The sequence below is a fragment of the Eubalaena glacialis genome, chromosome 7, assembly GCF_028564815.1.
Source record: "Eubalaena glacialis isolate mEubGla1 chromosome 7, mEubGla1.1.hap2.+ XY, whole genome shotgun sequence".
Lineage (NCBI taxonomy): Eukaryota > Metazoa > Chordata > Mammalia > Artiodactyla > Balaenidae > Eubalaena > Eubalaena glacialis.
In genome coordinates this window covers 25,801,198-25,815,736 of record NC_083722.1, presented here as the reverse complement: position 1 = coordinate 25,815,736, position 14,539 = coordinate 25,801,198, and the positions used below count along the sequence as shown (strand labels likewise).

Genomic DNA, 14,539 nt, shown 5'->3' with positions numbered 1-14,539 from the left:
CTTTGTTTCAATTTATTGTATCCTCAACATTCAGAGTGACTGGCACATAGTGAGCTAAATAAATTGTTGTCATTATTATTGTTGATAATAATTAAAAGTTGGAGAGGCAGTGACAATGCCATTCCCATTTGAAAGCTGAAATGCCTCACAAGGGTCCACACCTTAGGACCTAACACACAGAAATGAACCAATATTTTTTAAAAAAAATCCTTTTAAGGGCACTTGGCATATGGGCAAGTGGTGATTTGGAATATTACTGATCACATTATTACATGTATTCATTACATACTCAACTGTTCTGTAAATTCCTTGTTGGTAGGACTCAGCCTGGTTCTCTTTAAATCCTCAGTAGCGGTGTTGCTCAAACTGCCCTATTCATAGAAATTGCCTGAGGATCCTGTGAACATGCAGATTGATTAGGAGGTGAGAGATGGGGCCTGAGACTGCATTTCTAACCAGCTCCCAGATGATGGAGATACTGCTGGTCCAGAACCACACTTTGAGAACCAAGGTCTTCAGCACCTGGCACAGGGCTTTCCGCAGGGTGGCTTAGTCAGTGTTGAGTGATGGATGGGTGGATGGATGGATGGATGGATGGATGCATGGATGGATGGATGGACTGATACTGGTTGGTACTAGGTAGGTGGCGGGGTGGAGGAAGGGTTCAGAGGGAAAGTTTAAATCCAGTAATAAAGAAAGTAGCAGCTAGAATCTCTCTCTCCTTCCCTTTCCCCTCAGTCTTACCAGAGATTAATTTGGACCCACCCAACATTATCCCTTCTCTGAGTTTTCCATCTTTCACTAAAATACAGAGGGGTGGTGTACAGTCCTCCTAGACAAACCCCTTCACCATGTATTGTTGGTACAGCATACCCTGACAGGGTAACCAACTCATCTCAGTTTGCCTGGGACTTTCCAAGTTTTAGCACTTAGAGTTCCACGTCCCAATTTTAACACTGAAAGTCTTGCGTCCTGGGAAACCCCTCAGTCCCAGGAAACCGCGACAGTTGGCCAGTCTGCCTGTGTGAGTCACTCTGGGTAGAGGACAAAGCTGATTGAGTCACCTGTCTGCCCTGGAGGTACCTGCAGTCCAGTGGGGGAGTCAAGTGGGGAAGGATGGTGTGGCCTGAACTGCAAAGGTAACTTTATAGGAAGATGAAAGCCACTTATACATCTGGTGGGAAGATTCAAACCAATAATTATTGGGTTAATATAGAGTGTGATCTTTCACTCTGAGTACCACAGACCATCTGGCTCCCTCCTTAAACCACTGAGAAATAAGGGCAAGCTTGCTCGGTTTTATGTGCAGAGAAGAAACAAAGCAGGCCTCTTGATTTACTCTATAAGGCCAAGTAAATTCAGAAATCAACTGTTCCTTTGAACAATGAATTTGTAGCCAGGAAACACTACTTTAATAAGTGTTCTAAGCCACGAATCTTTGGCCAACAGAATAAACAATGACAAAAATCCAAGGCATTAAGGAAAAATTTTTATGCTCTAAAAATCATATATTAACATATAAAGCATGAGTGTTCCTGAGATTCTTGCAGTCTGGCTGGGTTGTTTTAAACAGGTTGTGTCCCTCAGAAAGCCTGGGGAGATCCTTGGTTGCCATGGCACTAAGACCCAATGCACAGGGCTGATGCTGGCAAGCCCCGCTGACCTCTCCATACCCCACTACTCAAATGGTAGTTGGCTTTGCCTGCTAGCCAAGTATCCGAGTGTACGTCATTTTACAAACATTTGTGAAACACCCACTAAGTTCCTAGTGGGCCAGGCCTGTACTTCACATTTGCAAATGTTTTTAATTTTCAAGGGACTTTCCCACCTGTTGGCTCATTTTAATCTCACTCAAAACTAAGAGGTCTAAGCACTGTTCAGCCCATTGCATGGGTAAGACAGCATGGTGAGGTAGAAGCAGTAGGAGCCTTGGCGTCCCACAATCCTGGTTTGCATCCTAGCTCCACCTCTTTCCATCGGGAAGCCTTGGGCAAGTCACTCTTCTCTTAGAAATACTATTATCTCACCTGAAAAAATGTGGATAATAATTCCATCTTTCCAGCGGCTGTAAGCATTTAGGGTGTGCGACTACCTAGAAGAGGTACTCAGTAAACGATCCTGTGCCCATCTTCATCACTGTTAGGAAACTAAGTCCCACAGAAGTATCTGAAACTTCTAAGGTCACAATTCTGACTTTGGCAGGCTGAAAACCCAGGCACATGTCCTAACTCCCCCTCCTAGTGTCATTTCCATTTGATCAGATTGTCCCAATGACTCAATAATTGACCCAGTGATGCCTGACACCATCAGCCAAACTACGGTCCTTTATGTGGCAAGTGAGTTCATTTAAGGGCTCAAATGCCTATTACTCATTGGAAGAAATGCTGATGGCAGAAAACAGAAAGCTGTGAATCACAGTGGCTACAGAATTTATTACACGGCAGGACTAGATTCCTGCAGATTGGCAAGAATGCTAGCTTCAGAGGGTCAGATGCAATGCAGGTGCCCCCGGATTACCAATGTCTGCAGCTCTGGAAGGCTCCACAGCATCCAGTCTGGGCTCCACGTTTAGGAAGAGGTCTCCTCCACTGGCATTGACGGCAAGACCAGAGGGTCTCACCAACATTGAAATCTGATGCACTCCAACGGGCAGCAGGCCTGTCTGACACACCACATTCGTTTGGTTTGAGAAAATAACTTTGCAACTTGTTTTGTTCACTGTAACCTGCAAGGCCTCGGAGTCACCAGAGAAACTATTTCCAGTAATATAGACCAGTAGGTCAATGTCATCTTAAAAGAAGAAAGAAATTAAAAGAAAGAAATCATTTCTCAGTGATATCACTCCATTTACAAGAACTCTATCAAATATTCATTCCCTCTGACCTTCCTCTCCCAAAATTCAAGGAATTAAATGCTGACTCATGTATTAGAATCTATATTGATTTTAATAGCGTAGAGCCCTCATCTTAAATTTTCTCAAACTAGTGATGAGAAATCACCAGTCAACAAAAAATGGGGAAAAAAATAAAAATAAAGAATATTTCAAAACAAGGGACAAAGAGAATACAACATTTTAAGTCATCAAAAATCCACCATTTCGGGACTTCCCTGGCAGTCCAGTGGTTAAGACTCTGCACTTCCACTGCAGGAGGCGCAGGTTCGAACCCTGGTCGGGGAACTAAGATCCCACATGCCGCACGATGCAGCCAAGAAATTTAAAAAAAAAAAAAATCCACCATTTCAAATCATAACCATTTCATTTAGATTGGCTAAAAAATTCACCTTCTGCTGCATCGCTCAACATCCACCCCATGAACGGACACACCTTCTACCCACACATCACCAGGTACACAGCCTCCAACAAGTCACTCTCAGTCTAAAGTTCATGCACAGAAATAGACCCACAGACACAGAAGACAAACTTCTGGTTATCAGAGGGGAAAGGGGTGGGGGAGGGATAAATTAGGAGGTTGGGATTAACATATACACACTACTATATATAAAACAGATAACCAGCAAGGATCTAACGTATAGCACAGGGAGCTACACTCAATATTTGTAATAACCTATAAGGGAAAAGAATCTGAAAAAGCATATATATATATATATATATATATGTGCATATATATGTGTGTATATATATATATATATATATATATATATATATATAACTGAATCACTGTACTGAAACTAACATGACATTGTAAATCAATTATACTTCAATAAAAAAATAAAGTTCACGCCCATCTCAATGCCAAGTGCACATCATACCGAGGGCATACCACACAGAGTGGACCCGGGGAGTTGACCCTTCAAGGTATTGGAAGGAACAGGAACCTGAACAATGAGCTGGTATGTCATTCACTCGCACAACCACCTGGAAAAGACAAAAGCATTAAAAGCAAACGTACATGTTTCATATGCTCAAGGGTATTAATAAAGTACTTGCGAAGTTTGCCCAAATTAAAATGTGTTAGTGATTCACTTATTCTCTTTTTTTTCCTTCTATTTTCCAGTAATAGACCCTAAATTGTAAAGCATGGCTCCAAACATGTTAGGCTTTTTTAAAACGATGGTAAGTATGTGGAAACCTAAAATTTTTGCAATTAAATATGTTCAATCTGGAGTAAATTCCCTCTCTGTCACACAGAAGTAAATTCAAACTGAGTGAGAACTTTTTATCACTTTATATTTTCAACTGAGTACCTACTTCCTGTGAAAAGCCCTGTCTTTGTTGGTAAATGCCAGTGAAGTAGGCACCTCTGTTCTACCATTGCTACATGGATGTATAACTGAAGATCAGAGTGTATTTGGACATTTGGCTTGGGGTCTTTTTTATCCTAGAATGGGAGGTCCCCAAGAATAAATTATATGTCTTTTCCTCTCACTGGGACTAAGGTTAATCTAATAGAACTCTACAATACTTGGAGATAAGAAAGGTGAAAAAGATTGAACTCTGATTCTCTACATATAAAATAAGGATTAAAAGCACACACACTATATTTATGATAGTGTTTGCTTATAAGGGAAGGGGTACTGGGATGGCATGAAGGCACAGGTGATAAGAAACTCTTCATCTGTAATGTTTCACGTTATTCATAAAGACCAAAAAAAAATAAAATAAATACATCAAATGTTGGCAATTGTTAATCCTCGTTTGGGTACCCAGGTGTTGGTTATATTATTCTTTATAGTTTTTGCATTTCAAAATTGTCTCTAATTAAAAGCAGATGACTTATAACAGGAGTATGGGCAGATGGGAAATAGCAAAGGACATTTTAAGAGAAAAGGGGTTGACTTAGCTCATTTACTTTCCAAGGCCACTGTGTGGAGGTATAAATCATATGTAGCTAGAGAGGTTCTCTATTTTTGGTACCACAGTAGCATCAATAATTATAATAACAGGATGTTGTATTTACAAAGCACTTATATTTTCAGCGTACTCTCCATACCCTGTGGAGGTAGAAAAGCACAGCCACGACTGTCTCTGTTTTGCGAATTAGAAAGCTGACCCTTAGGATTGGTCCACATTACAAATCAGGAGGGGCTGCAGTAGACCTGAAACTAGTACTTCACTTTGGGTGGCCCATCCGCTCTCACCTGAGTGTACCGGTTGGCAGTGACCAACATGTCTCCAAATATGGGTCCAAGGAAGACTCCACCATCATATACCACACGAGTGGTTATAGCAGGGTTCACTCCCGTTAGGTTTTCATCAGATACCTAAGATGGTTACAGTTCTGGTGAATTCTGCCATGGAATGAAGTCTAATCTTGCTTAAAACAAATAACAAAGGGTGTTTTCACATTCTGTTTAAGATAATCAGATAGCTAGAAAGTGAAAATGGAGAGACAGGGGCTTGAAATCTAGTAACCTAACAGTAAAAAATGGCTAATGAAAGCCCAGTAGACTAGAAGAATATTTATATGCAAGTAGAGTTACCCAAAAAAATGCACACTACACTGATCTTCTAAGTCTTGAGATACTTTGTTTCCATGTGCTTTTCTATTTTACAAGTTTTCAATCCAAAATATTAAAATAAAATGTCAGGAAACAAGTGCCATGAAATGACTCCTATCCTTCCTCCATCTCCACCCAAGGATTTTGTATGAAAACGAGATGACCCGCAATACCAAATAACAAGAATAAAATTTCATCTCGGGTTTCACTTCATAAAACCAAACGCTAGATGATCGTTAGATTATTTTTTAAAACCCTAAATATGCAAGAGCATCTGGTTTTGTCATTATCCAAAGACAGCAAATCCTTTCCTAAACTTCCTTCTGCTGTGCCATCTGCCTCCATGATAATCTAAGTCAATCACATCTGCTTAAATTATCCAATAACAGATGTAGAATTATTGTATGGTAGACACTGACCAACAACTTCTCTACCACATCAAGTTAGAAAAGGTGATGTTGGGTTTAAACTGCTTTATCAGGAATATGAGATATAAAATACGTCTTGAAAACTTTCAGAAAGATCATTGAACCCCTTTATTTGAATATTCCAACAAAATTCACAAATCATGACAGTTTTCATGCATATAATTCTGATTTTTTTTTCCACAAAATTGCTCCAGAGCAGCAAATCCACAAAACCAAAAGGGATACCATACATACCCTTATAAAGCTGGGCAAGTCCCCAACCTGGTTGGACCAGGAGAGAGTCCACACATGTTCATAGCAAGACTTTAGATCCTCTGTCACAGTGAAGTCACTGACATTAAGGTACCTAGATGTGAAGTCATCAGCGTTGGTTTGTAAGAGCTTTTGGAGGTGACTAGCTGAGATGTGCACAGGGACAGCTGGGGGAGAAGGTCATGATATAAAAAGTACAGGACACTAATTAGTCCACCTTGTAGCATCTCATCATCAAGACATCAGAGAATACACATCAGAATGCCTACTACACGTGCAGAGACCATCAAGTTCAAGTAAATTCTCAGTCCAGTTAAGCCATTTTCAGGGCAAATATAAGTAGGTGCTCACTTTTTATATCATGGTCCCTTTAATCAGCATCACATCTCTCAGGCAGAGGACACAATCGCATCAGACAAACCTATCTCAACTGTCAACTCAAAATGTAAATTCCAGACACCCTGGTAATCCCTGAAAGTCTAATTAAATATTGGGTTTTCCCCGGAAAAATTTAGCTGGCCCTGTGAACAGGGAAAAGTTGGCCGGCCACCTTTCACAAGGAGTAGGGAAGGCACAAAGCAGCTGACACCCATAAAAACTTAGCCAACCAAGCTGAGGAATGTTGGCATTGAATTTCGGTTTCTCCATTACAATTTCCTTTAAGCCTAACCACCTGCTTCCCCATCTCACATCCCCGTAGAGAAATAACAGCACTTTGGGCTTAAGCCTTGCTGTGTTTGAACACTGTTTCATGCTTTACCAAAAGTTTCCATCTCCTTAGGTACTCCCAACATCTCTGTGAGGTGGGTCATCTAAATATCCTAACACCTCCTTGAGAGATGAAGAAAATGAAACCCAGTGTGATTCAGAAGCTTGTCAACCAAGTGAGAGGGGTTTAGATTAAAACCCAGGTTGCCTTCTACCTACTCAAGAGCTTTCCTTTTGAATCCCACACTGCCCTGGAGTGTTAGTGAAATACCACTGTATTTCCAAAATGCAAACAACATTCTCATCTTTTTTAAAAAGATTTAATACGCCATTTGAGGGCCATTTCAAATGGTCAGGTGAAGGCTGGCTTTCCCCCCGGTTGTCTACAGGCAGTGACGTGAGGAGTATCAGCAACAGGATATCACAGCAGGAAAAGTCTCTCTACAGACAGGCTGCAGCTTTCTCATTTGTGAGAAGGGAAACAGCACAGTAATGGGCTTCAGAGGCAGGGCTCTGATGCACTTACTCACCCACTTATCAGACTCCAATAGCCCAGGGGCCATCAACTTTTCCTAATTTGCCCTACTAGAGTAAAAACTCCACTCCATTCCTCCAGCCAAGAAGATTCTTTGCAAGTCCAGCATCCTTCTGCTTGAGAGGGTAGAAGACTCCTGGACCATGTGCCAATTTTTATACGGCCATTCTTGAGTTCTCCTGAGCCTCCTTTCTGATTCCCCTATGTTTTTACCAAATAAATAACATATTATAATCATGTCTAATCCTGTCCTTTGTGAGATGTGTATGTACTTGAAGATTTAGAAACTGTTCTACCCTCATCGCAGCTGAAAGCTGTTTCTATATGTGTTATGATTCCTAAAATCCTCAATATTATGTGGTGTCACTGTGAAGTTTAATTTGGAAGGGCCGTGGCTACTGTGGATTTTGGTCTAGGAAACTCTAGAGAGAAGAGGACCGAACTGAGAAGCAAAGACTCAAGTTCATACCTGGACCCTGCCATCAACTATTTTTATGAGCTTTGGGCAAGCCTGAGTATAGTGGGCTGAATGGTGGCCCTCAAAAGGATATGTCAGTGTCCTGATCCCAGGAAACTATGAATATTACTTTATAAAGCAAAAGATGTGGTTAAGGATCTTGAGAAGAGGAGTTCATCCTGGATTATCCAGGTGGGCCCTAAACGCACTCATACACAGGACAGGAAGAGACAGTGTGACCAGGGAGGCGGGGTTGGAGTGATGCGCCCGCAGCCAAGGGATGCTGGCAGCCACCAGATGCTGCGAGAGGCAGGAAACAGATCCTCCCCTAGAGCCTGAGGAGGGAGAGTGGCCCTGACAACAACCTGATTGTGGGCTCTGACCTCCAGAACTGGAAGAGAATAAATTTCTGTCGTTTTAAGCCACCAAGGTTGTATAATTTGCTGTGACAGCCCCAGGAAGCTAATCCACTCAGTTTCCACATCTACAAAACTTAAAGATTGGGATCATATTAACAATGATGTGTGGTTGTTATTGCCCAGATCTTTAACTTTAAGAAGGTCATTCTCAGACACTGGAAAACAAAATAACTTTAAGACTGTCACCCTGCCTGGCAGGATGGTGTACAATGAGAAACACTGCACTCCCAATGGCCCCTTTACCAGGAATCACTGTGTTAGAAAGCTGGATGCGAAAGTGTCCTCCTAAAGGTGGACTTGTCCTCTGTAGCCTCTGTGTTGTCACCTGGACCAACTCGGATCCTTCTTCTGCTCCTCCAGTGGGCACAGAGCTGTGACATATCAGAAGCAAAGCATTAACCATGGGGACCCTCCAGCAGCTGCTCCAGACAGAACAGAGCTCCATCTCAAAGACCAGCGGTCTCCCATGGTTCCAGACCATGAGCTCAAGCTCCCAAATACTGGGCACCCCTCTCCCATCACAGCAGAGAAAATGTAAGGTAAATATGAGGGTTCTTTAGGGCATTCCACAGTTCCCCTCTATTGATCTTGGAAGCACAGGGATGCAGAGCAAAGAGTGATGACTCTGGTCTCCACAGCTCTGGTCCTGGCGCAGAGTGGAAGGAGAACCCAGTGTTCTCTAACCACATAAGCACAGTCAGATGAAAACTTGGGCCCTAGTCCACAGATCCTCTGCACTCAGTATCCCCAGCAGAAACAGGCCACTCCATCTAGTGGAGTCCTTATCCAGCACCTGTATGCAAACACACTGCCTGACTAATCCTGCTTTTAATACAATAAATAGGTCAAATAAATCATGACACACCATGAGATGGAATACTATTCAGCCATTAAAAACCATATCTAGAAGCAGACTTAATGAAATGGGGAAATATTCCATTTATACCAGTAGGTGAAAAGGGCATGTTACAAATATAGTGTCTTATGTGTGGTCCCAATCTGAGATTTAAAAAGTAACATATACATGTATATATTCATACAAAAACTGCTTGGGGAAAAGGCTGTTAGAACATGGATCCAATGCATTAACAGAAGTTATCTCTGAGCAAAGGGATTCTGAGTGCTTCGTAACTTTTTCTAAGTGTTTTTCTGTATTTTCCTAATTTTCAACAACAAACATGTGTGATTTCAATCAATAATATTACTTAAGTGCTACATATTGATGTGCATACTTAAACCATACAGAAATAGACTGATACTATCTGTTTTGGGGGCCACTCTGAAGGTTGTCCTGACTTGCTCAGGCTTGAGGCTTCCAGAAGGAACTAAGGGACTTGAGGAAAACTCAGAAAGGGAGGTTGTGGGAATTCCCTGGCGGTCCAGTGGTTAGGACTCTGCGCTTCCACAGTAGGGGACACGGGTTTGATCCCTGGTCGGGGAACTAAGATCCCGAATGCCACTCGGCCAAAAAAAAAAGAAAAAGAAAAGGAGGTTGTGAGGACCCCTCTAAGTGTGGACCTAAATTATACGCCATCATTTCAGAGTTAATAACTACATAATTCAGTAGGTTTGGAGTACAGGACCACGGGCTGGCTAATCTGACAGCTCCCTCTCCTCCATTGAAGCTCTTTCCCTCCTTCATTCTATTGATGATTTCTGTGTCTGTCCTGCCCAGAGGCCCATGAAACACTAAGTCAAGGAAAATGGAGCACAGATTCAAGGTTTCTTTGCCTACTTTTCACACACTGTCCAAAGCATAGTATACATAGGAGAACTCATTTTGAAACATGTTAGAAAGAGATGGGAGGAAAAAAGAAATTTTAAAGACAGGGCATCTCAATTCTTCCCATCCTACTGGGATTTTAGTGAAAATTTAAAAGAACAAATTACAGCATACATGTGTTCCAGGAGCTTGGAGGAGCCTGATTCTTAGTTACTGCTTTGTAAACTGTGGCCAGAGGGTTTGATTATTGAAGAACCAATGCTTACGGGGCTCTAGTGCCATCTGGTGGTGAGCTCTTAGAACTGGCTGGTTTTGTTCCTTTGACTATTTCCTTTGGCCTCAAATGATTCCAATAAGATTAATATATGGAGAATGGAAGGAGAGGAACAAGGTTTTCCTCTCAAACAGTGGTAATGTGAACCTCGAAAAGCATAAAAATACAACTACCTGTAAACAAATTCACTAGGAACTAGTTCTCAAAATGTAGCCCCCAGATCAATAGAATCAGCATTGCCTGGGAACTCATTAGAAATGCAAACTATCAGGTCCTGCCCCAAACTTACTGAACTATGATGGTGTGGTTAGGGGCCAGCAATTTGTGTTTTAACACAACCTCCAGGTAAGTCTGATACGGCATTCTTAAGACTGAGGACTATTGCTTTGAGCAACACGGCAGGTAGCTTTTCCTGATAAAAAGTCTCACCTCTGTGTCTTCTGAGGGCAGTTAACAATTTTAAGCAGGGATAGGTGAGCAAAGATGGTTCCCTACCTTGCAGTGATGAGCGGGAGCTCCAAGCCACACCCTGCCAACCAGGAGGTCACACTGTAGATGGGAGGGGATCCCACCACAGAGAGCAATTCCAGCAGATTCCCGCCAGGGCGAGCTGTTCCAGAGGCAGCCTGAGAAACTAGAGACCAATGATCCAATCATTATCAAGTAAATCAAGGTGGAAAACCTGCTGTGTGGCAGGTCCCCTCTGGAGAGGCTGAGTTACTCACATCCCAGCATACACTTAAAGCAGAGATTCCGACCTACCTGCTGCCAGAGAGAGAAAAGGAAGAGGAAGTAGGAATTTAGTTGCGAAAGGAAAATGCAAGGTCATGGCATAAGGAGACGATGACTAATTCCACAGCAAAGTTCAATAAGCCCCAAGTCAGCCAAGCATCACTGCCTGTGTCATTGGAGGCTCCCACCACGACACCGCCACACATACACACAGCTCATCTATGGCAGTGCGGACTGCCCCCTTTCCTCCTTTTCTTCCCAAAGCCTGGCAGCTCCAGGAACACAAGCTGATCCCCCTTGGGAACACTGAACACACAAAGCACATACTAAAGGTACTTGAGTTTTATCCGCAGCATGGCGTCAACATGTGTGCAGAGAGAGTGCAAGCTTTAAGATGGACCAGTGTTCAAATCCTTACTTTCCACTTCTATTGGGTTACTATTTGGCTAATCACTATAAACTCTGTACGACTCTGTTTTCTCATTGATAAAGTGGGACTCAGGACAGATATCAGTCTGCATGGCAGGGAGAGTTTCGTGAGATGGCAGGTTTAAATGACCAGCAAATATAGTTTAATATCCTCTTTCCCTCCTACCAGGCACCATGTAAAGGCAGCTTCTTTTCCAAGTCTGTACAATCGAGGCAGTCTTTGCAGGCCCAATGCTGAGCACAACACCAGGCACAGAGTAAGGGCTCAATAAAAGTTTATTTGCTCAGCTGAGTATGGAGTCATTGAAGGTTTGGCTCTGGTGTCAACCATCTCTGGGTTCCAATCTCCCCCACATCCCAGCTGATTTGAGGCAAGACACTTAGTATCCTGTCAGCTTTGGTTTCCTCATCTATAGAGCGGGGATCATAGGACCATCTCATGGGGTTCTGAGAATTAAATGAGAAATATTTGGTAGCTACCACTAGATGAAAAGAACTTTCATAGAGGATATTCGGTGGGAGAATATAACCAAGTGTTAAGCTGATCAGATAAATGTCAGACAATTAACTATGAATATGGAGCCCAATTGTATAGAGTTTATATTACCATTAAATAATACTCACAGGAAACTTGTGGCCAGCAGGATGACTGGACAGTAGGAAATAGATGGTTTTACCCAAGCCATCTCCCATCTTTCTTGTCTCTGCCTCTCTGTTCCCCTCCCACCTCACCCTTACATGGCTCCAGATACTGGAGCATTTGGTGGCAAAGCGGTGATGGCAGTGAGAAAGGATTCTGGATCCTGGGCTTTGAGGGTTTGGGGAGGATAAAGGGAAACGACACCTATTATCCAGTCCTGAGTTTCCCAGTCCAGTCAGTGGGTTCAAGTGCATGCAGTAATGATCCCCTCAGTGCTCTGGGAATCTGGGTAGCACTTGGGGTCACCAGAGGCCCCAGCCAGTTGTCTTGGGCACCAAGAAACTCAGACAGTTACCCCAGCACACCATTTGAATATTATTTTCTGTGTGTCAGAACACAAACAGAGTTTGAAATAAGCAATGACGCATTCTGACCCAGATACCCCCAAAACACTCACATCACTGAAACAGATAAGAGATGGAATTCTGAAGAGTATCAAAGATGATGTATTTTCAGGGCTGAAAGAGAGTTCTCCTACCCCCACCCCCCCACCTCCACACTCCCCTGCCCCCAGCTCTACAACTTCCAGGCAAAAGATTAAAAAGTTGCACACTTGAAAATCAGAATGCAAATGCCTGTTCCATACTTTTCTCCTTGGAGAGAGAAAAACAGAGAAGCTATGAGAAGCAGGGAAGCCGAGGCCCAGAGTCACAAGGGATTTGACAGAAAAGAGAGAGGGAACAAAGTTGGAAGCCTGGAGGCCCTGCGAGCAAACCACACCATCTGTCTGGGCTTCTGTCCCCAGGGTGTGCGTCACACGTGGCCTCAGGAGAACCCTTGATGAGCACCTTGCCCTTAAGACAAGCAAAGCCAGGTGAGAGCACTGCACCCAAGAGAGGTCAAGGCACTCTGTGCAGAGAGGGGCCAGGCCTGAGCTCTGAGTGGTGTGTGAGAGGAACCAGATGGGGAGAAGGAAAGACGAGGTTGTTCTCACGTGGATGCGGTGACCCTCCAACTCCCACCGAGTCAGTCCTAAGGGCTGTAAATCAGACTTGTGGCCCATTTACAGGGCCAGATATTGCTGTGTTCCTTACAGCACTTTGTATGACAGATATTCACAGATGGAGAGGTGGAGAAATCCTGCTGGCCTAACAACAGTAATGATAATAGTACTAATAATTGTTTACACTTATTGAGCACTTACTAGTCAGGACCCATGATGAGTGCTTTACACTATACTTCAGTTATTCTTCATAGTAATCCAATGGGGTAGGGCCCTCATTAAGCCCATTTTATGGATGAGAAAACCAAGGCCACTCAGCAAGAAAGCGGTAAAATTGGGGTAAGATCACAGACACCCAAAGCAAGAGCAAGCATTGGAATAAATAGGGGGAGGAAGGGAACTAGTTAGAGAGATATAGGGGCCAAGGACACAGAATTCCAACTCAATCTTCTCTCCAGGATCGAGGCAGGAAAGATGGAGAATCATATGTTCTCTCACCATTAACAGAAAAGCAGCCCCTCCAGAAAAGTTCGAAGATGGCATTTGACAGACAGGCCCATGGAGAAGAGTGGATTTGATAATCACCTGTTAGGTTTGTGTCTGCAATAATAATCTCATCCACATAGAACACGCCCATCTCCGGAGACAAAGGGAGGAGATCAACCTGATGAACCAGCACCGGGGAGTTCGCGGGAGGTGGCTGGAGATGCACGGAGTGAAGCACACATGTCTTCCAGAGGTCGGTGCAGGTGAACTGCCAGCTGAAAACAAGCGCAGAGCAGAAACAGGCCTCCTGTGAGCACCACAGTTCTCTCTCCTGAGAGCCTGGGCCTGAGGACCATGCAGCCAGGAGACCCAATCCATCGTGGCTGCCACGGTACAAGCATCCCATCCGAGATGGGCTCAGCTTGGCTGGGATGCAACACGAGTGAATCACGTTTAAGTCCACCATCCATTCATAACAATGTCAGCAGTACTTTGAAACTACAATACGATTATGTGTCTTAAGCAGATCACCTGTTAGGCTCTACTGTCAGGGAAGATTAATACTCTGGACATTTCCAGACTCATTTAAGTTTAAAAACACTTACAAAACCCTTAAGAGATGTGGAAAGAGAGCTGAATCAAGAGATCAGGATGCTGAATTATATTCCAGCATCTTTGTTCACTCGCTGAATGAATTTTGGTGAATCACAAATTCTCCGGGCCCCAATTTTTCTCATCTGTAACGTCAAGGAATGTTCCCTAAAATCTCTTCCAAATATGGTGGTCTATGGTTCTATCCCTATGAGAAAAGTCAGACTCCTTCTGGGGAGTATTAGATTCGTAACAACTAACGGCTCTTAAATCAAACTTCTTTGCCAAATAAAATGTGTTCAGAGCTGAAGTTAGTATCCAAGTCCCCAATATCAGAGACAGTTAGTACCTCCCGTGGGCCACTGTCCCCAGGAAAGCTAATCATCCCAGCTGGCAGAATCC

General features: G+C 43.2%; 1 protein-coding gene across 8 annotated transcripts in view; it reads right to left on the bottom strand.

The window, feature by feature from the left end:
• PKHD1 (PKHD1 ciliary IPT domain containing fibrocystin/polyductin) overlaps window positions 1-14,539 on the bottom strand; it is a 446,865-nt gene that overhangs the window by 397,867 nt on the left and 34,459 nt on the right. For 7 of the 8 annotated variants that reach the window (XM_061196096.1, XM_061196099.1, XM_061196100.1 and 4 more), the window contains 7 exons: window positions 13,646-13,821; window positions 10,752-10,890; window positions 8,503-8,630; window positions 6,123-6,307; window positions 5,101-5,223; window positions 3,772-3,877; window positions 2,518-2,790 (listed from right to left, as the gene is read on the bottom strand). In XM_061196096.1, the coding sequence (XP_061052079.1) occupies window positions 2,518-2,790; window positions 3,772-3,877; window positions 5,101-5,223; window positions 6,123-6,307; window positions 8,503-8,630; window positions 10,752-10,890; window positions 13,646-13,821 (1,130 nt within the window). The remainder of the gene's footprint in view (window positions 1-2,517; window positions 2,791-3,771; window positions 3,878-5,100; window positions 5,224-6,122; window positions 6,308-8,502; window positions 8,631-10,751; window positions 10,891-13,645; window positions 13,822-14,539) is intronic. The other variant, XM_061196101.1, reaches the window with a different exon arrangement.